Source organism: Pteropus medius, unplaced genomic scaffold (genome assembly GCF_902729225.1).
Source record: "Pteropus medius unplaced genomic scaffold, Ma_sr-lr_union100, whole genome shotgun sequence".
Taxonomy (NCBI): Eukaryota; Metazoa; Chordata; class Mammalia; order Chiroptera; family Pteropodidae; genus Pteropus; species Pteropus medius.
In genome coordinates this window covers 29316726-29339356 of record NW_024354502.1, presented here as the reverse complement: position 1 = coordinate 29339356, position 22631 = coordinate 29316726, and the positions used below count along the sequence as shown (strand labels likewise).

The window sequence follows — 22631 nt, the reverse complement described above, 5'->3', positions numbered from 1 at the left end:
AGTTGGATGGGTGTGAGGGAGCACTGAGGAGAGAAATATTTAATCAGTGATGACATTTGTCTTTTCTTGTAGAAAAAACTCCAACTAATCTCTTTCTACGCCCAACGCAGTTATTTGGCTTTTCTTGTTTGTTGTATTTATGTGATCTTTCTTTTCAATGCTTCGTCCTGTTACTAATCTTTTCACCATTTGTCAGCATGTATGTTCCCCTAACAGTAAAGATTCTCAGATAACACTGGTCACTGAGGTAGAATGAAGAATTCTCTCCAACTTTTAAAGACACATGTATTAGTATTTTTCTTTTTAAAAAAGAAAAATATTTTTAAAAGGAATACAAATTATGTACAGTTCTACTACCCAGAATATCCCTATTAAAATTTACAAATAAATAAAATATGATATGCTTTTGAACACAGAGATCTATCTGGATTGATTTAGTGTGGTGCTGTCAGGGGACAGGGCTCTGGGTAATAACCTTTAAAAATTCCTTCCAGTCCTACTGTGGAGAATGAGATACTTCTAAAATATAGAAACATATTTTGGCCTGTGAGATCCGTGGGAAATCCACACCTTGCTTGGCTTTTGGTGGCATATACTGCAGGTTGCTATTGCTCTCTGGTGGTAACAGACCAGACTTACAAGCAAGTTTCATCCTTTTCAAGCATAAGACTGAAATAGGCGATGCCCACCCCTAATGCTTGCCAGGGCCTGGGATAAAAGTGCAAATGGACATCCACATACCATTTCTACACATGTTTAAAAGCTGTAAATCAAGCTAGCAAATTATTAAAGAAAGGCATTCTAGCAGCCTACCTAGAAAAGATACTTTCCAAATGTCCCGAGATTCCAGATTCAAGTTCAAATTCTCAGACTCCTTAGAATTCTGTATCAAACATGGAGACAGGGAGACAGTCACTGTCAGCTCTTCCTTTTTTCTTCCCAGGCCCATTCTGGTGCACACTTCCAGGGAAGGCTCCATCATGCCTGTAGACACTCCAGCCACCTAGCTGAGTTCCATCCACACACCTACAAAGAGCCTCCTCTTCCCGCCTCCCCCACTCCTCACTCTCTGTGGGCCTAGGCAAATCAATACCAATGGCACAGTCAGGAGTAAACATAGAAGAGAAGACTGTGCAAATTCTAGAAGCAGTCTTGAGATCATTTGTGCAAGGTATCCTGGAGTGCCAGGAGCACTATCTAGAAAGTGGTAGTAGTAGAGGTAGAGTGGAATTTTAGAGGACAATCAGGTGTCCATACTGGTTTGCCTAGATATGTCCTGCTTCTAACACCCAAAGTCCCCTGTCCTGGGAAATCCTTCATCAGGATTTTACAAGTTCCACTTTTTGATCTTGCATCAAACGATTAAAGGAAAAGCTCAGAACCCATATGACAGCCCCCAAAATAGGGACTGAAATGAACACTCGTATTAGTGTCAAATGGATATGGTATAGATTATCCATCTTCCATAGTCATTGTTAGTGGTTTTTCCTCTGATGGCTCATATTGGCAATTGTGATTTGTGGTTCACAATAAGGGGTGTGACTAAAGCGTGCAATTTAAGAGCACTGTAATCCTAAATGTTAACAGTGTGTCTGAGACTTTGCCTGTGGATTAACCTCGTGCTTTGTATTGAGATAGTAGGAGTTTGATTTTTCACATTGTGAGTGAGAATTGTGATCGTGTTTTCAGAACTCGTTTGAAAAATTTAGATAATTAAAATGAGAACAATTACATGTTATTTGTTTAATTAGTCGTACTACTAATTACTACATAAAAACATTTAGGTAACGAGAAGGTAAGTAATGTTGAATAGAATATGATTTCAAATAGATGCATATTTTTAATATTTTAATGATAAAGTAATAACTCTTTTGTGCATTATTATTATTGTTGTTGTTATCATCATTGTTGCTGCTGTTATTTGGCTATGTCCCTGATTGGTTATCTAAAAAGTCGGTCATTCTAAAGGCAAGTCCCATGAGCTCCAGTACTCCTTGCCTAGTGAAGAAGGATATGGTCTCAAAGATCCAGAGTGGGGTCTGAGGGCAAATGACTCCTAACATAAGGTGCAGGTCAAACCTAGGATTGATACTTTTAGGAAGGAAAAAAATCCTGTTTATGGACCATTAAAGGCAGATACATAATTGAGTTTGGTGTGAAATCTATACAGCTGCCATAGAACCATGTGGGCAAAAAGATTTGTGAGTTTACAAAGGAAATTACTTTGCAGAAAAAAAATCATTTGTTTTTGATGATGCTTACATTCAAGAACTCACTTTTTTAATATCACTGGAAGCAGATGCGAAACTGTAAAAATTAACTAGAGATTGCATTTCAGAGAGCAATGATATCCGACTTCTTTATTAAGTTTACTGTTAAGCGAACAAAGAAAGAAAAGAGCATTTCTTCCATTAGCAAAGCAAATAAGACATCTGTGCGCAAGAAAATGCAAGACAAAATTTGGTGGGTGAAATTTATTGCTGTGGAAGGAATAATTGGCTTGTAGGTACCAGAAGTTTTATATCCCACATCTAAAATTGGATAGAATCTCACAGATTTTAAGCATTTATTTGTCGTTGTTGTTTAGTTTTATTTTTATTTTAACCTTATATATGTTGTATTAAGACCATAATAAAAGGATTTCAGACTGACAGCAAAGGAAAGAGAACTCAGTTTCTGAGCCTTGCTGTCTTGACTTGGCACTCTATAAAGTGAAAGATCTCTGTGTGTAGGCGTGAGGGATCCCAACCTACTGCAGGTAGCCCAAGAATCACGATGGGACCTGTGAGCCCCGCAGAGCAAGCATTATACGTTAGCCATGACATCTACCTGGTAGTTCCTTTATGTTTTTTGGTTGCTTTTAAAATCAACCTTGAGTCTTTACTAAAGCTTTCTGAAAATTACCAAATTCCAGCTGGACTGAATGTGGGTGCAGGATGACAAGGAATCAGGCTCCTTTGTCACCCACAGTGATAGGTAATGGGGACAACCAAGGTGAAGGTCAATCATGTGCACAAGATTTCAGACTACAAGGCCCTTTTCCCCTTGCCCAGGTGAAAATCTGCATTATATTCTCAGTGTCAGAGCAGTGGGTTGTTATTTTACTTAAGAGAGACAATGGTTGCATTCCATGTAGATCACCTAACATAGAGCTCTTCTTATAAACTATATTGGGGTTTTTTTTTTGGTATTCTTCCCTTCTCTCTGGTGGATTCTATCCACCCCACAGCTGCTTCCAGGCATCTCATAGGGCATAGCTATACTGTGCACCATTTTTGCCTCCTCTCCATCATTGCAAAGAATTCCTCTTCTCTGAGAATGTGGGGAGTGTGTCAGATATTATAACTTATCCTAATTCAGATTCTTCTCAAGAAGGCTTATGATAGCTAATTTTATTTTCTTTCTCCATTTTACTTTCCTTTTTATTTATTTATTTACCCATTTCCCATTTAGAAGAAAAAAGTGGAGCTGGCTGCCAGAGTTAATTTAATTTTACATAAACATACTCTTTGAGGCTGAAGCAAATCTGCCTGGTTTTCAATGTGAAAATAAAATATAAAAACTGTTCTTGAAGTTATTTCCAAACAGAACTTGTCTCTAATCCTAATGTAACAGAAAAGTATACATCAATCAGATTCATCAAATGATTCTCCAGCTAACAACTCTTTGAGAATGATGTTAATGTCACGCATAAGAATGCTACATTTTCTAGGATGTGACATTTTCAGCAATTGAGAATTACTATATTTTGTAAATGGAAATACCACTACTAAAAATAGATGCTATAGAGTGATGTCATTTGTTTCCAAAGACTATCGATATAGTAGAACAATGCAAAAATAATCATAGAAGCAAGTTATTTTGCGGCAAACTTTGAGGGTAAGGTTAGGACTATAATCTGCGAGTTATCGTGGGGTAAATGCTGCAGCTGCAAGTGCCACTGGCAAATATTCTCAGTGCAAACAGGAAATGGGTTAAATTTTCAATTACAGTTAACAATCAGTATTATTTTATATTAGTTTCAGGGTACAGCATAGTGGTTAGACATTTATATAATTTACAAAGTGATTCCCCTGATAAGTCTAGTACCCATCTGATACCATACAATTATTACAATAATATTGACTATATTTTCTATGCTGTATTGTATATCCCTGTGACTGTTTTGTAAGTACCAATTTGTATCTCTTTAATTTCTTCACCTTTTTCACCGGTAACCCAACCCACCCTTCCATCTGGCAACCATCAGCTTGTTCTCTGTATCTATAAGTTTGTTTCTGGTTGGTTTGTTCTTTTATTTTGTTCTTTAAATTCTATCTATAGATGAAGTCATATGGTATTTGTCTTTCTCTGTCTGACTTATTTCACTTAGTACAATATCCTCTAGGTCCATCTATGTCATTGCAAATGGTAAGATTTCACTTTTTTATGGCCAAGTAATATTCCTTTGTATATATGTATCACCTCTTCTTTATCCAGTTGTCTATCGATGGACATGGGTTGCTTGGCTACTGTAAATAGCACTGCATATATCTTTTTGAATTAGAATTTTGTATTTCTTCAGATAAATACCTAGAAGTAGGACTGCTGAGTCATAAGGTAGTTTTATTTTTTAATTTTTTTTAAGGAACCGCCAAACTGTTTTCTATCATGGCTGCACCAATTTGCAATCTCACCAACAGTGCACAAGGGTTCCCTTTTTTCCACATCCTCACCAAACTTCTTTGTTGATTTATTGATGATGGCCATTCTGACAGGTGTGAGGTTATATCTCATTGTGATTTAAATGTGCATTTCTCTGATAATTAGTGACCTTGAACATCTTTTCATATGCCTATGGGCCCTCTGTGTATCCTCTTTGGAGAAATATCTATTCAGGTCTTCTGCCCATTTTTTAATTGGTCTTTTTGTGTTTGTTTGTTTGTTTGTTTGTTTTGGGGTTGCGTTGTATGACTTCTTTATAAATTTTGGATATTAACTTCTTATCAGATGATCATAGGCAAATATCTTCTCCTATTAAGTAGGTTGTCTTTTCATTTTGTTGGTGGTTTCCTTTGCTGTACAAAACTTTTTAGTTTGATGTAGTCCCATTTGTTTGTATTTTATTTTGTTTCCCTTGCCCGAAGAGATGTATCAGAAAAAACATACTAAGAGCAATGTCAGAGAGTTTACTGCCTATGTTTTCTTCTAGGAGTTTTATGGTTTCGGGTCTTATATCTTAGTCTTTAATCCATTTTGGTTTTTTTCTTGTACATGGTATAAGAAGGCAGTCTAGTTTTATTTTATTTTGTTTTGTTTTGTTTTATTTTAATTTAATTTAATTTTATTTTATTTTATTATTTTATTTTTTGCATGAATAGGTTCAGTTTTCCCACTATCACTTACTAAATAGATTGTCTTTATCCCATTGTATACTCTTGCCTCTTTTGTCATGGATTAATTGACCACATAGGCATGGGTTTATTTCTGGGCTCTTTGTTCTGTTCCATTTATTATGTGTCTGTTTTTATGCCAGTACCACACTGTTTTGATTACTATGGCCTTATCATATAGTTTGATATCAGGTACTGCGATACCTTCAACTTTGTCCTTCTCTCTCAAGATTGCTGCAGCTATTTGGGGTCTTTCGTGGCTCCATGTAAATTTTAAAATTATTTATTCTAGTTCTGTGAAAAATGTCATTGGTATCTTGATAGGAATTGCATTAAATCTGTAGATTGCTTTGGGTAGTATAGACATTTTAACAATGTTAATTCTTTCTATACATGAGCATTGTATATGCTTCCATTTATTTCTATCTTCTTGAATTTCTTTCTCCAATCTTATAATTTTCTGAGTATAGGTCTTTTTCCTCCTTGGTTAAATTTATTCCTAGGTATTTTTTGAGGAAAGTATAAATGAAATTGTTTTCTTAATTTCTCTTTCTGATAGTTCATTATTGATGTATAAAAATGCAACCAATTTCTGAATATTAATTTTGTATCCTGCTACTTTTCTGAGTTTATTTCTGAGTTCTAATAGTTTTTTGGTGGAATATTTAGGGTTCTCTCTATATAATATCATGTCATCTGCAAATACTGACAGTTCTACTTCTTCCTTTCCAATCTAGTTACCTTTTATTTCTTTTTCTTGTCTGATTGTGGTGGCTAGGATAAAAGTTGAATAAAAATGGTGGAAGTGGACATCCTCGCCTTTTTCCTGATCTTGAGGAAAATGCTTTTAGCTTTTCCCCGTTGAGTATGATGTTAGCTATGAGTTTCTCACGTATGGCCTTTATTATATTGAGGCACATTCCCTCTAGTCCCACTTTGCTGAGAGTTTGTATCATAAATAGATGCCGGGTTTTGCCTAATGCTTTTTCTGCATCTATTATAATTTTTATCTTTCAATCTGTCCAGGCAGTGTATCAATTTATTTGATTTGAGGATATTGAACCAAACATGCATCCCAGGAATAAATCCCATTTGATCATGGTGTATGACCTTTTTAACGTATTACTAAATTTGGTTTGCTAATATTTTGTTGAGGATTTTTGCATCTATGTTAATTAGAGGTATAGGCCTCTAATTTTCTGTTTTTGTAATGTTTTCATTTGGTTTTGGAATCAGGGTAATGATGGCCTCACAAAATGAGCTGGCGAGCTTTCCCTTCTTTTAAGTTTTTTTGAATAGCTAGAGAAGGATAGACATTAATTCTTCTTTGAATATTTGGTAAAATTCACCTGTGAAGCCATCTGGTCTAGGAATTTTATTTCTTGGGAGTCTTTTGATTATTGATTTGATTTTGTTAGTAATTATTGTTCTGTTCAGATTTCATTGTTTCTTGATTTAGTCTTGAAAGATAGCATGTTTCTAGGAATTTATCTATTTCTTCCAGATTGTCAAATTTGTTGGTGTATAATTGTAAATTTTTAAAAAATTCTTTGTATTTCTTTGGTGTCAGCTGACACTTCTATTTCATTTCCAATTATATTTATTTGCATCCTCTCTCTCTTTTTATAAGTCTGGTTAAAGGTTTATCAATTTTGTTTATCTTTTCAAAGAACCAGCTCTTGGTTTCATCAGTCCTTTGTATTTTTTTAAGAATCTATTTCATTTATTTCCATTCTATCTTTATTATTTTCTTTCTTCTACTCACTTTGGGCTTTGTCTCCCCCGCCCCCTTAGATCCTTTAGATGTAAGGATAGATCATTTATTTGAGACTTTTCTTATTTCCTGAGGTAGGCCTGTATTGTTATGAACTTCTCTCTTAGAACTACTTTTGGTGTGTCTCATAGATTTGGGGTCATTGTATTTTTATTTTCACTTATCTCAGATTATCTTTTTATGTCTTTCTTGATCTCATTGTTCTTGACTTTATGGAGGCTTGTTTTGTGGCCTAATATGGTCCATCTTGGAAAACGCTCCATGTGCATTTCAAAAGAATGTATATTCTGCTGTTTGGGGGTGAAAAGCTCTAAAAATATTAATGCAATCTATCTGATCTAATGTGTCATTTAATGCCACTGTTTTCTTATTGATTTTCTGTCTAGAAAATCTATCCATTGATGTCAATGGGATGTTAGTTTCCTGTTATGACTGTATTACCATGGGTATAATGGTGGTTGTTTCTCCAGTCTTCTCTCCAAAGCCACACAACTGAGTTTCTCCCTGTATGTCTCTGGTATCTCCTAAGCCACCATCTCTCCTCCAGAGCCCAGGATGAGTGCCTGCGAGCAAGTAAGTCTATGCATGGGCCCCTTAATAGGACATCTGGGTTTCCAGCAGCTTTCCATCTCACTCAGACTGGTGGAATCTCCACTGATTTTCACAGCTGAATGTTTTGGTGGCTCCCTTACCTAGTACTAGTGCTCCGGGTTGGGGAGCCTGGTGTGGAGCTGGTACCCATTGCTCCTCAGGGGGAACTTCTACAGCTGAGATATCCCCTCTCAATGCTCAACCACCACATGTGGCTGCGTGGCCAGTTCATTTTTCATCTCTACCCCTCCTACCAGTCTTAATATGGTTTCTTCTTTATACCTTTAGTTATAGGACTTCTGTTTAGCTAGTCTTCAGATGGTTCCCCACATTGATTGTTCTATAATTTAGTTGTAATTTTGCTGTGGTCATGGGAAAAGATGAGCACAATCTTTGCCTACTCTGTCATCTTGACTGGAACCTTGTGACAGCTAATTTTATATATCACCTTGTCTAGGCCATGATTATTTCTGTAAGGGTTTTATTTGTTTGTTTTTGTTTTTGTTTTGTTTTGTTTTTGTTTTGAGATGAACATTTAAATTGGTGAACTTTGAGTAGATTATTCTCTATAATGTGGGTAGGCCTCATTCAATCAGTTAAAGGCCTGATAGAACAAAGACTGACTTCCCCTGGGCAAGGAGGAATTCTGCCAACAGTTGGTTTTTAGACTTGAACCACAGCATTTGCTCTTCCTTGAGTCTCCAGGCTGCTGATCTACCCTACAGATTTTGGACTTGCCAGTCTTTGCTATTACACGAGCCAATTCCTTGAAATCTTTCTCTCTCTCAACACACACACACACACACACACACACACACACACACACACACACACACGCTCACGCGCCTTCACATCTTATTGGTTCTGTTTCTCTGAAAAACCCAAACTATTGCAAGGCTCTTATTAAGAAATCTCAAATATGAGACACTGAGGAAGGACTCTATGAGTCAGCATAAATTTGGTGAACCTTCAAGTTGAACATGTAAATGGTACATACTCCATCTATTTGTAAGACTGATCTTCTACAATAACTGAAGATGCAAACTCCCTAGATAGAAAGAAAGCATGAATTTTCCTCCACTTCCACTTGGTCCGTGGCAGTAAGGCTGAGTATCCTGAAGGAAACTATTTTTTAAAGGCAAGAATTTGTAGGCATCACCTCTATTCCACTCAATTTGGGTGTTGATTTATTCTACAGTTATAGTTAAACTACTGTGTTAGACACTACAATTAGCTTTGATTATGTCCAGATAAATTTAAAATATCGCTTTTGTGACAACATCTTTCTTGGTTCTTACATTATAAAACAAAAATTACATATCTTAGAGCATGGTAAACTTGTTCTGGGTTCTGACTCTGGGCTGATTTGGCAGACTCTTTGTTTTCAGTCATAATTCTGCTTTCTACACCCATGGACATGTACACATTATTCCACACATGGTCCAAGAAAATGGTTTCTGTGGCACTTCTTTTGGGTCTCCTCTCCCAAGGAGAACTTGTAAGTTCTCATCAGAACTTACAAGAGTAGGAGAGTACAGGCTTCCCACGTCCCTTACTGTTTCCTTTGTCTACACTTATTTTCTTATCTAGATCAAGGGGATAGTCAGAGAACATACAACATCATCACATTGATATCGTTTACTCTGGGCCTGCCAGCTACCAAACATATATTTAGCTTTCCTTTTCACAAAGGTATTTGCAAAGTAGCTATTATTATCCTCATTTACACATGTGATTTCTATGACTCAGAAATGCTAAGGAAGATGAATGACTTATGTTGTAAGTAAATAGCAGAGTAAGGATTCAAACCTGCATTTGTCTAGTTTCTAAACCTATACTTTTGCCATTTCTTCAAGCTTCAAGCTTGCAGTAGCATCCTCACATAATAATACGAAAAAATTATTTCTACCATTAGAAAGTCTTTTTTTTTTTTTTTTTTACTGATGTGGATACCCTTTATCTCTAGAAATCTTGAGAAAAATGTGTTCGCTTCTATACTAGAAGCTTTACTTTCACCACTGTACCATAAACCTGAAAATGGAACTCCTTGGCTCAAGAAATCAAAACTTGATACATTAATTAGGAGTTAGTTCATTGGCAAATAAAATAGTTTGCACTTATATCATCTTTGGCAATGACAACAAACAATAAATGAAACATCTGAAAACTTTGAAAGATAAAACTTTGTAAATGTCTCTTTCACCTCATTTAATCTATTTGGTTTTCCACTTATTCAACATTTATGGAAAATCTGCTCTGAGTTAGGCTCTATGATCTCTTTGAGTGTATTTGCATCTGTTGAAAGTGTATAAATTAAGATGACTATTTGTAATTCTGTTCACTCTGAGGATCAAATCAGAGCCTGGTTTGGCACAAACCTAAATTTAAAGGCTCAAGTGACTGGCATCTTTTCTTAAGTTCTCAGTCAAAGGTTCTATGATGACATATATATATATATATATATATATATATATATATATATATATGTATATATATATATGTGTGTGTGTGTGTGTGTGGTGTGATATATATATATATATCATATATATAGAGAGAGAGAGAGAGAGAGATAGAGAGAGAGAGAGAGAGAGAGTGAGTTACTGGCTCCACACAGTAATTACAATGTTCCTTCTTTTACAAGTAAGTAAGCTGTGGCTTTGAAAGATTAAACAATTTGTCTGTTATAAAATGTGATAAAGCTAGACTAGAAATCCAGATTTTTCAGCTCTCTAAGCCCACACTTTCTACTTTCTAGCATCCCCAATGATAAATAGTCGTTTTGTTACTATGCAGACTCTGTGAATCCAAGAAGTTTGAGAAATACAGTACTCTCTCTTGAATGGATATCTACATGATTCTCTGAGCCCTACCTCATAACTAAATAAACTTTTATGGGTTTTTCCTCCTTGCCAAGAACTATCCTTTCTGTTACTTATATCCACCCTGAGACCAATCCGATCAACTCAATTTTATGAGAAATAGAAAGCTGAAGATTCATCATTTTCTGAAATCGGCCAAAAGCCACATTGTTAAAAAAAAAAAAAAAACTTCAGAATTAAACTCAGGTCTTACTTTAAAGGTCACATTCTTTTCATCTGAGAATGTTATCAAGAAGGGACAATGTTTTGAATGAATAACCAATGTGCTAATGATTGGCCTAGTCCACTTAGTCCACTTCCTTGGACCATGGCATATTCCCAGCCCAGGCAATTAAGACAGTCTGGGTTTACTGACTCTTCAGGAAGCTAAGGTACGGAAGGTAGAAAAGCAAATCAAAGAAAAGTAAATATATTCATGCTCATTATTTGAGTTTTATAATAGACTTTTCAAACGCAAGACACAGAGAACATATCTGAGACAAAGGTTTTTTTGAGTTGTGAAAGCCTAGGTCTTTGAGCTGAGATCCTGACCTACACAATAGTCACAGAGGATATTGTCAGACCCAGGGTTTTCCGTTGGCCGTCCCAGACTAGAAGATCTAGGCCCTGTCATATCCTATCTGACCATTTTTTTGCCAAACCACGCCCTTGGAGGATATGGGATAGTAGGAGCCTTCCTGGTACCCCAAGTGGAAGATACTGGTTCATGACTTCTTACCAAGGACTCTGAGAGTTGACAAGAGTCCAGAATCCACCCCCACCCCCACCATCACCATGGCACTAGAGAGTGCGGATGGGTGCTGGGTAGACACTCTAAGCCAATCTCATAGTCTCTCAATACTCCCAGGAGGAGTGGGAAGTAATCAAATTGTTTTCCAAGTGGCATGATAGGAACTTGAAGACTGAGAAATCTGAAAAGTCTCTTGGACAGGATGAGACATGCTACAAGCTCCGTTTGATCTGTACCCATACGGGGAGGGAGATTACTTAGTAGATGCTAACTGGGGCAGAGGCTGCCTCCCATGGTCAGGTACCTCTCCCTGATGCCATGATACTAGGTTAGTGCTCTGGAATTTAGATATTATCACAGATATATGTGTGTGTGAACAGTGGGGACAAGCCTAAATTAGTGGATTATATCCTAAACTGGCAAGATTAAAGTTTTCTAGTTTTGTACTGTCAGTTGGAATGAGACCTTGAAATAGAAATAAAAAGTTACAATTATTTGTAGAATAAACATGTGAATTTACTATTTATTTCCACCTTGCTCACTTACTTCCAAAATGTCAATTAATTCATTTTACAAATACAAACTTTCGGTGTAAGGAGAAAGAAGCGTTCTTCCAAAAATCAAGAAGGAAACTAAAATAGAACTTGCAAATTGGTGAACCATGTGGAAAAGTCTCATCCATTCCCATATCTTAACTATTCATTTTCATACAGGTAACTTCCAAGTCTCATTGTCAGCTTCCTCTTTCCTCCGCATCTCCATTGGAGCATTTCCAACCTCCTGCACCAAATTCAGCACATGCAGGGAGACCAGGGCTGGACTGGGACCACAAAAATCTCTGTTCTAATCCCTAAGCCAGTACTTAGGAAGAATTTAAGTTGTTAAGTGAAGGAATAAATGCATGAATATTTAATTTTTTTCCAAGAAATCAACAAGGTGATCTGTCTGTGGGCAATTATATTTGGTTTCTAAAATTTAGATTGTGTTTCTATCACTTTGCATACAGAATAGGAATACCGTCTCTCCTCTGTGGGGTTCCAAATGAAGGAGTATCAAAGTTGTTTACTATTAACCAGTGAGAAAAGGTAGAGAAAAGAAAGTTTCTGGCCATGAAAATGTGAAGATTAACAGGTCTCAGCAAAGAAGAAGGTGGTGTTCCATAGAGCAGAAACATGAATTAGGCTGATGTCCCTTTCAGATTATTCCAGACAGAACCCTGACCCTCTTTCTCCAGTCCTACCTGTCTTCCAATGAGAAGAAGTTAAGGGAAAACCTGCATTTGCTGGTTTTGTATTGCTGAGGAGAGGGCCTTCTCTTAATCACTGTGGGGAAGGATTACTTCTAAGGTCTTATTCCTGACACTCTTCAAGAAGCTCAGAACTGCAGTTCCACCTGTGCCCCTCCCTTCTAAGGCCTGAGGTGGCCACCGGAGATGGCTTGGCTTCCTGCCCTTTGCTTTGGCTGCAGCTATGATGAGGTATTTGGTCACAATGGTTATGTGATAGCTGTGCAGCTCTGCCAGAGCCTCCACACACTGGTTATAGGCTATCAGAAGTTGGCCATTTCCAGAGGACTGGACATGATCCCTCAGCGAAGGACCCGACTGGATTTCTTCTATAAAGAACGTAAGCTGAAAGAAATAGTTCAAAACAATGCCATAGCTTCACATGGAATGATAAGAAAGCCTGTCTGCTCTTCCAGACATCAAGACAGCAAAAATCGTTGCTGTCATCCTGTCTGATCTATTTTGCTGGCTCTTTTGCTAGTAGATTTCAAATACTCAAATGCACATTCCTGACTACTGATAGGAGATGAGGAAGGGAAAAAAGATGCAAGTACATCTCAGATAACTGAATTGGAACTATGTCTATGAGCCAGTGTATAAATATTTATCATATACCAAATGTGGGTAAAGTATCTTGCTAGTAGTCACTAGGAGAAGATATCTACAACTGTAAGGCAAACACTCCAAAACTGAGTAGCCAAATACTCTGCTGAATTTTGTTTCTTAAATGCTTTGTTTTAGAGGGAGTGCTAATAAAGAAGAAAGTAATAGAGTTTATAAGAGTAAGATGATAAAGAACGAGCAACTACTTTAATAATACCCTCTTAAAGTCATTTTAAAACTTAATCCATAGACATTTATAGGAAATGTTAATAAATAATCTTTTATAGGTAATCCATTATGTGTTTAATGTTATGCATGGTAGGTCAACTATTAACATTACCAAGTCAAAACCCAAGAAAAGTTATCCTAGTTCTAAAGAACTGACTTTTGTGGATGAGACTGGACCTATGATGCCAAAGTTTAGTCTTTTTTTTTTAATCCAACTTTAAAACTCTGTACTATGAAGTGCTTTTGGCAGCTGTTAAACATTTGGCTTAATGCTGGCAGGGAAAGAAATGAACAATTTCAAGCTTCTGAAACAGTTGACCCCTCCCTCTTCTGGTCTAAATAGACTTGGCCTGAAGCTGCACATTTTGGTGAGGAAGAGCTTTAATGCAGGAACTCAGTCCCATCACCACCTACACCCAAATTTGTCAACAAAATTCCATAGCCTTCAAACTCTAGAACTTTCTCCAATTTTAAAGAAAAGAAGAGTCCTTTCAAAAAGGCTTCAAACAAAATTGCAGTAAACATCTAGAAATATAGCGATGTTTTAAGATTTGGAAATGAAGCCTAATATCCTGCTGAGATCTGATATTAATTGACTTGACGTAATAACATATGGCAGGCACACAGTTACCTAGTTGATCTAGAAAAATATAAACTTCATGACATTTTAGTTTACGCTTGGTTTTATTAATTAGTAAAAACACCTCTGTTCTTTCTCCTTGTTTAAAAAAAAAAAAAGAAAACGAAAAATGTCTGACTTACCACTTTCCTTGCTATGACAAATGCCTAAGAATTACTGAAGGTATGAAGCACTGTGCTCTGAGCTGCACTTCCTCCAGAGTATTTCAGGGGCTCTGTGGAGACTCCATCGTATACCAACCTCACAGGCATGACTGGGTTATCTTTCCAACTAAGCAAGAGTAAAAGTCAGAGAGAAGTGGGTGCTTGGAGACAGAGGATATTTTCTGATATCCAGAAACCAGAGAGTGAGCAATAAGACAAACATAATTTCAATAATAATTTTAGGGTAAAAGATTGGGTATCTTTGTAGGATGTATACTTATAGACTGGGTATCTTTGTAGGATGTAAGCATCATCTTGACCCTAACTTCATAACAGGCCATAGAATGCAGCCCTTCTCTTTCCTCATTTAAATGATTTTTTTTCTAGAGACATAAAAGATATTCAGAGAGGAATCTTTGGCATTGGTTCCATGGTATATTCCTTAGAAAAATCCAGTTATAAAGATGACATCAGTGCTAATTAACTGATGGAACAAATTAGGGGCTCTGAAACAATCTTCGCCTCCTCTGCTAATATCTACCTTGATGACCTAATAATTCCACAAATAGAGATTTGAAAATATACATACACACACACACACACACACACACACACACACACACACACACACACACATTTAAGTACACTCATACACATCTTTACCCTTCCCTGAAATGGTTATACCAGTTGTCACACATTAAACTGTCAGTTCTAAATACTATGATTTTATGGGAATGTCTTCATCAAATACTTTGTTGATAGCAGGTATTGATAATAAGGGTAGTGACAAAGAGAACACAATATAACCCTACAGGTTACCACAGCTAGAGTCAAAGACACGTAGAAGGACTAGAATAGAGGCTCTTGGTCATGCTCAGATTAAGTGGGTTTTCCTCCCCTCTGCTTCTCTTTCCCCCTCCTTTCCTCTCCTCTACTGTCAGTCTGATTTTATTTCTTCATCTTTTTCTCCGAGTCCCCCTCTTTCTACTTCCAACTATTTTACTTATTTTCTTGTCTGATTTAATGAGATAAGAACAATGGCACCAAGAACATATATTTGTACTTACAATGATTTACAGTTTATAAAGCAACTTCACATTCATTTTCTTTTTTTACTTCTTTTGAGTATATCAAGGCAGGTATTTTTAAACCCATTTTACAGATAAAGAAACAAAGACTCAAGCAGTTAAGTCTTCAGGGCCACAATGTTAGAGAAAGGGAGAACCAGACTTTGAATCCTAAACTTGTAATTTTCTATTTTCATGTTCTCAAGTCACCCACATGTGGGTTTTTACTTTTACTAAGGAATAGATTATTTTTCTCTTATTGCCAGGAACAAATTGCCATTCCAGTTGTTAACAGTTTAAATAACAGGCTTACATGATATCTCACCTTCTTCCTATAAGTCTAAAAGTCGTTTTGCTCAAAAGAAGGGAAACACACACTTCTCACACATACAAAAGCCATAGAGAAACTGCTCAGCTTGCTGGTCATGACCGTTTTCAAATACTTCCCTGAGACAGGAAATGCTATAAGGAGCTGGCTTGTTTCCTTTGGGGCCTGTTTTCAGTTGTATGTTCTATGGTTTCCACTAGCTAAATATTGGAGTGGTCTTTGCAGTTGGAGCAATATCACTCTAGAAAGAGATGAGGCACAGAAAGCAGGGCAGAGGGACAAGTGGAAGAGCAAAGGAAGAATTCTGACTGTAAGATTGCAACAAGCTGTAGCTGTTAAAAAAGGGCTCTATTTCAGGCAGATATGTGATTTAATCTCAGCCGTGATATTTAACTGTGAGCCTTGGTTTATAATCTCTCTGAGACTCAGTTTCTTCATCTGAGTAATATTAGTATCTACCTTATTGGGTTGTGAGAACTAGTTAAAATAATATCTGCTCAGTGTCTGGAACATATTAAGAATTCTATAAATATGAGCCATTTTATCACATTATTTAGAATGAGTTGAATCCCTGCTCTCCCTCCCTTATTATTTTGTAACTTTGTACAAACTCTTCTAAGTCTTAGTTCTTCTAATTTGTACCTACTTCCTAAAGTTGCTGGAAGAATTGAATGGACACTGGTTCAGGACACTGGTTCAGGACACTGGTTCAATAAAATTTCCAAACACCATTTTTTGGAGAAGAAATAGTGAAGACAGGACTGCTACTGTGTGGTAAATGGATCACATACAATGACCACACTCGTTCGGACTTTTTTTGTAATCCTGTTGGTCTTTGCAGTCACTTTGGTCTTCACTAGCTGCTTCTCAGCATGACCCCTTCCAGGCATTCTCAGGGCTCAGTACCTGGGCTTCTCACTACTTTCACTTTCCAATTGGTCATATTTAGCCTCAGAGACTTAAAAACCTAGTCTATTTAAAAATTTACACCTGTGCCCGAGCCTCTCCCCTATATTCCAGGCTCGTATATTTGACCCCCTACCAGACATCTCTGCAGGAAGGAACACATCACAGACTGAAATCCTGATTTCCCCTTCTTTTTGCCAAACATTCCTGTCAAAGAAAATGGCAGCTCCATTCTTTCAGCACATTGGGCTATAACCCTTAGAATCATCTTTGACAGATCTCTTTCTCTTCCATGGTGCATGCAATCCAATAGCAGATCCTGTCAACTTTACCTTTGGTCTGTATCCAGAACTGACCATTTCTCAGTGCCTCTGCTGTTACCACCCTAGTTCAAGCCAATTCCCTGGATTGTAGTAAAAGCTTCTTAGATACTTTCCTGGCTTCCATTCTTGTTCTGAAGTAACCTATTTTCCACTTAGAAAATAGAGCGATGATTTGAAACTTATGATGAATCATGTTATTCTCAAACTGGCCAGCATGGTCCGCTTCACTCAGAAAAGAAGCCAACAAGCCCCTACATAATCTGGTCTCCCACTATGACTTGTATCTTTCTCATTCCCACCCCTCATGCTTCCTCTATCCAAGCACTGCTGGCCTCCTTACAGCTCTTCCTCCATGACAAACATGCTCCCACTTCAGGGTTATAATAATTTCTGTTCCTTTTGCTTGCATCAAGTGTCTAGGTGGCTCGCTCCTCACTTCTTTCAGGTATCTGCTCATACGCTTAGAAGTGTGTGATTCCTGGATCACAATAAATAAATAAGAAATTTTGGTCACCACCCCTAACACTTCATGATGCCCTGTATCCTACTTTATATTTCCTTTTATCACCTACTGTCATAACATATATATTATGATATTTACTTTTATTATACTTATTTCTTCATTGTCTGCCTTCCAGCATTAAAATAAATGCAAGCTCCACAGGAGTGAAGCTGCTGTTTTGTTTTACTGTTTCATTCCCAGCACCTAGACCTGTGCCTGTCATATGGTAAATACTCATTAAATATCCAATGAATAAATGAATGGAAAAAATAACATTCTATAAATATGTATCCTATATCTAGAATATGTAGACCCAAGCATATATCTTAAAAAGATCTGGCCGGCTTAAAAGAGCCATCAGATGTTCAAATGGCCAAGATGTCAGTCAATCTCCTTTTAGTGTCCTAAACTGAAGAAGATATGTTGAAGCCACATTGAAGATGATAAATACCAGCATGAGAGTCAAAAAAGTAATAGAAAGGCATCTATTTTCAAAACCCACATTCTCCACCTATGATGAGATTTATCTGAGGAAGGGAAATCGAGTTGCTCTGAAAAACCCAAGAATCGCTCCCATGCATTCTCGGGCCCAAACTGCTACTTGTGCGGGAAAAGAATTATTTTTCTTTCAAATCTCTGTAGGCAAGGTTATTTTTAGCCTTTCTTGTAGTATATTTCTAGCAAACCCAAGAAAAAGGAACGTTTAAAAAGAAAAAAATTATAAGATGACATTTTTTTCTACAGCGGTTATTAACTTCCCTGAGAAATTTAATGTGAGTGGGAAATTTAAAAAAGCTCTCAACTCTCCTAAATAAAAACATTTTAAAAATCAAATAAAAATAATAAATCAAACATAGGACAAATCAAGAACACAAGACCAGATTTAGATTTTTCAAGATAACCCTATTGGAAACTGTCAAAATTTAAATGTTTTTGGTCATCAACACTTGTCAGTACACTTAGAATTTGGTGCTGGTCTTTTAGTTTAGCTATGTGGGAAATATTTTTGAGGATCAGAAATGGAGGGGACACATTTATGTAGATCATAGATAAATTGTATCACTGATCCAGAATTTATTTTAATGAAAACAGCCACTCTCTGGTGCCCATCTAGTCATGATAGGTAAAATTTCAAAAATATCGCCTCAAGATTCCCATTCTAATTCTTAGAACTGTTAATGTTATGAGACATCATGCCTGCTGATATGACATGTTAAATAGCAAGGCAAAGGGACTTTGCAGATGTAATTAAGGTTACTAATCAGTTGACCTTAATATAGGAAGTTATTCTAGATTATCTAAGTGAGCTGAATCTAACCATACAGAGAGTTTTAAGCAGAGAGTTTTCTCTGGCTAGTAGCAGAAGGAGTCAAAGAGATTTGACATACTAGAAAGATAAGAAGTGTCATTGCTGAGTTGGAGGAGACCAAGTGACAAAGAATTTGGCAGGCCCCTAGAAGCTAAGAGCAGCTCTTGTCTGACAGTCAGCAAGGAAACAAAGACATCAATTTCACAACTACAAAGAATTAAATTCCAAAAACCTGAATGAGCTTGAAAGTGAATTCTTCCTCAGATTCTCCAGATAACAGCTCAGCCCAGCAGACACCTTGACTTGGCCTTTTGAGACCCTAAGCAGAGAACCAAGCTGAATTCATCTTGATTTCTGACTTACAGAACTTGAGACAATTAATGTGTGTTGTTTCAAACTGCTAAATTTGTTGTCATTTGTTATGTAACAAGGTAAACTAATACAAACGTAGGGAACAAAGGAAAACACAAAGAGGTTTTCCAAAATTAAGTGCTTCCCAAATTCCAGTCTATTTTAAAACATTTTTTAAATGACTCTTTTTTCTTCTGTCTAATCCTACTAAAGCATATCCACATGTTTTGCTTAATGTTTGTTGCTAGAATCTCTTTTCAACAATCAGATTTTATCTTGACCCTTACTACACGCAAAAAAAAATACAGAGAGCAAGAAGAGTTCTACAGGATAGATATTCTCTTTGCAGAAGTGAAAGTCTCAAATCTGAGACACACTCCCAGTTCTATTTCTGTGCCCTTCCCTTTTTTTTCTCTTTTCACCATAAACCAAGTACCCATTACTTTCTAGTTATTCTCTAGAAAACTTCCTGCTTCCACTCTCTATACCGTACAAGGAGAGATTCCCACATAGGCTAGCCTTCCCTAGAGAGAGAGGCCACTTTCTTACACTCCAGATCTACCCAATCTAAAGAAAATACTTAGTACATGTTGTCACTTCATTCTTGCAACAATGGAATACCCCTTTAAACCAATAAATCAATACATTTATTGATCTTGGTATTTGGCATGTCTCTTGTTAGATGCAGGCACAGCTTCAGATTCTATTAATCACACTTCAGGCATCTCCTAGTTATCAAGATGGCACACTAGATGATATCTATTTCACGTTTTTTACCTCATCCATCCACAACCTCCACCTTTTACTTTTCACCATTAAAACAAACCCCAAAATTTCTCCCAGCTAAAGTGAATAGGAAAGTGATCTCATTAAAATATATCAAGATATGATTAATGTATTTAAAATTAGAACTGTATCTAAAAGCAGAGTTCTGTTTCTGGAGAAATTACAGGCCATGTGACAAAAGGAGAGTACAACGGGAATATTAGAAACTGGCTTGGGGTAGCTCTTCTAGGAATGTTAAAAGAAAGTTTTAAACTATTGTCTATGCCTCTACCTGCCTCAATAACAAGGGGAGATAATGAATATAGATGGTTGAGCTTTGTGGGTGCCATACTGGGCTTTCTTTTCCCTTTCTGTCATAAGGTGGAGGTCTAAGAAAGGTAAGGACAAATAACTTCAATATAATGGCTTAAGGATAATTACTCTAAATTTAAATATTCAGCTTTTAATGTCATTTATCATGTTGATGATACCCACTTTTTTTTTTTTATCCAAGAGTGGATCCAGGTGATTACTTTGCTAGCAAGGGTTACCTGGTTACTTACTCTAGGCAACTTCTGTCTGTTTCCCCCCCTAAATTTGAAAAATGCTACAGAGACCTCATGCAGGAAAACAGCTGAACTATACTTACACAGGGAGGAAGATCTGGATGATTGCCTAAAATATGTCTGGATCTACATAATCTAGAGGAACAATCGAAATGTGAATTTTACTACAGGCAAAAAAAGGAATTGGTTACATGTGCATGGGGCCTTCTACTTTCCTGGGGCTGCTGCTTCTATCTGATCTACATGAAAACCTGGAATGAAAGCAGCAGCAAAAAGTGAATGGAATGTTCTCTTCTGTAGTTGCCCTCATTGGGGCTTACAGAACTTTTAAACTTTTCCAAATGCTGCCCTTTTCTATTTGTGGTACTTTCCTTTTCTGTACTTAACAACAACATAAAGAGAGAGCAAGGCCATCTTTAAAAAGTTAATAATTTAAACAGACATCGTGTTTGAGAGAACATGAGAAGTGGAAAGGAGAAAAATGAAGAGAAAGAATTACCTCTTCCACGGCTTTCACAGAGAGTAAAACTAAAGCCATTTGGCTCAAGCCAAGTTCTGTATAGTCAACAAAGGACCAAGGAGTGGACAGTCTCTTGCCCAGGGATTGCCACAACAGATCAGATACAGGTTCATTTAACTCCATGTTTAGCTGCACTCATTAATCTGTGCAACTTTTTTGAATCTAAACCAATGCTTGGAGATAACTGATTCTACTAGTTTATTAACTACTATATAAGTAAGCAGATTTTCACATTTGTACTAAAATTATTTTCATCAACTTTTGAAAGTTGTTCTCTTTCTTCACATAATAGGGCCCGTCTGTGACCAAGCATGTTTCTCTTATCCACATTCCTGTCTATGTCTATTTGTTTCTGAGCGAAAACAAAAAACGAAAAAACATCTTTTTTACGAGACTTAAATAATGACATCTCCATGCCATCAATTTCCCTTTTCTACCATCATACCCACTCTCTGGTCCTCCATCTCTATTTTCTCTGAAGCCCCATGGGTTTGGATTACTAAATGTCTTCCTTTAGTCTCATGGTTTCTGATGCTCCTGAATGATGTCACATTCTCTCTGCTCCTCTGTGAGAATGCTCTGTGCTGGACTTTTCTCTAAGCAACATTTCTTGGTCTTATCCATTTGGTGCTCTGCTCCCATAAAAATGCTGAAATTATGTATAATTTTTTTGCTGAAGCAGTAATGAATAGCATTATTTTAATATGTTACTCAACTTACCATATTTAATAAAGAAAAGTCAAATGACCATGTCAATAGATATAAAATAATTCTAACGTACAAAAAAATTCAACATATGTAAAAAAATCCATTCATGATTAAAATAAATAAAACATTTTAGCTAATTAAGAACAGGAGGAAACATCCTTGAAATGATAAAAGGAATCCATTGAAAGCCTACAGTACACATTGTACATAATGTTGAAATATTAAAAATAAGTCTTTTAAAATGTGGAACACAACAAGGAACAGCACGTACATTCAATACTGTGTTAGGAGTCCTAGCTGTAAGGATGAGAAACAAAAGCTAAAAAGAAATAAAAGTTGTAAGTACTGTAAATGAAGAAACAAGAAAACATTATTCTCAAATGATATGATCTCTACATAGAAAACCCAGATAAGCTGCAGATAATTATTAGAATTAATAAGTGTTTATCAAGGTGCTAGATTTAAGGTTAATATTCAAATGTCAATTTCATTTTATAAACCAACAACAAACAGTCAGGGGTTTGTTAAATCAAAGATACCATATTCACTGGAAACAAAAGTATAAAGTAACTTAGGATAAAGCAAATCAAAGTAATATATAAAGTAACTTAATATATAAAGTAACTTAAACAGAAAATATTTAAGTCTTTTATCTTGAAAGAAATTTTTTAAAGATTTGAAAAGTCTGTCCATTTCAAGAACATCAAGAAAACTCATACAATATTTAAGAGAAGAAATGTACCTAAAAAAGAGTTGTCTATCTGGATAAACTTCAGGTCATGTGACGAATATAATATGAAGACATGATTTGGGATAGCTTATCCGGGAATCTTAGTTGATGTTTTCATGCTGTTCTCTACCTCTCCACCTGCCTTGATCATAAGACAAAAAGACTGGATATAATATCGAAATCATGTAATTTTTTCCAAATTAACATACAAATTTAATACAATTTGACCAAAATTTCTAATAGAGATCTTAAAATGGAATTTGACGAGCTGATTCTGACAGTTTACATAAATGGCAAAGGCTCAAAAACAA

The 22631-nt window shown here is 36.4% G+C and overlaps 1 protein-coding gene across 1 annotated transcript in view; it reads right to left on the bottom strand.

Moving 5' to 3' along the window:
- Nucleotides 1–12534: 12534 nt before the first annotated feature.
- IDO2 (indoleamine 2,3-dioxygenase 2) overlaps nt 12535–22631 on the bottom strand; it is a 33639-nt gene continuing 23542 nt past the window's right edge. The window contains 4 exon segments of the mRNA XM_039853767.1: nt 12535–13007; nt 14221–14257; nt 14260–14372; nt 20446–20497. Of these exon segments, the coding sequence (XP_039709701.1) occupies nt 12662–13007; nt 14221–14257; nt 14260–14372; nt 20446–20497 (548 nt within the window). The 3' untranslated portion in view covers nt 12535–12661.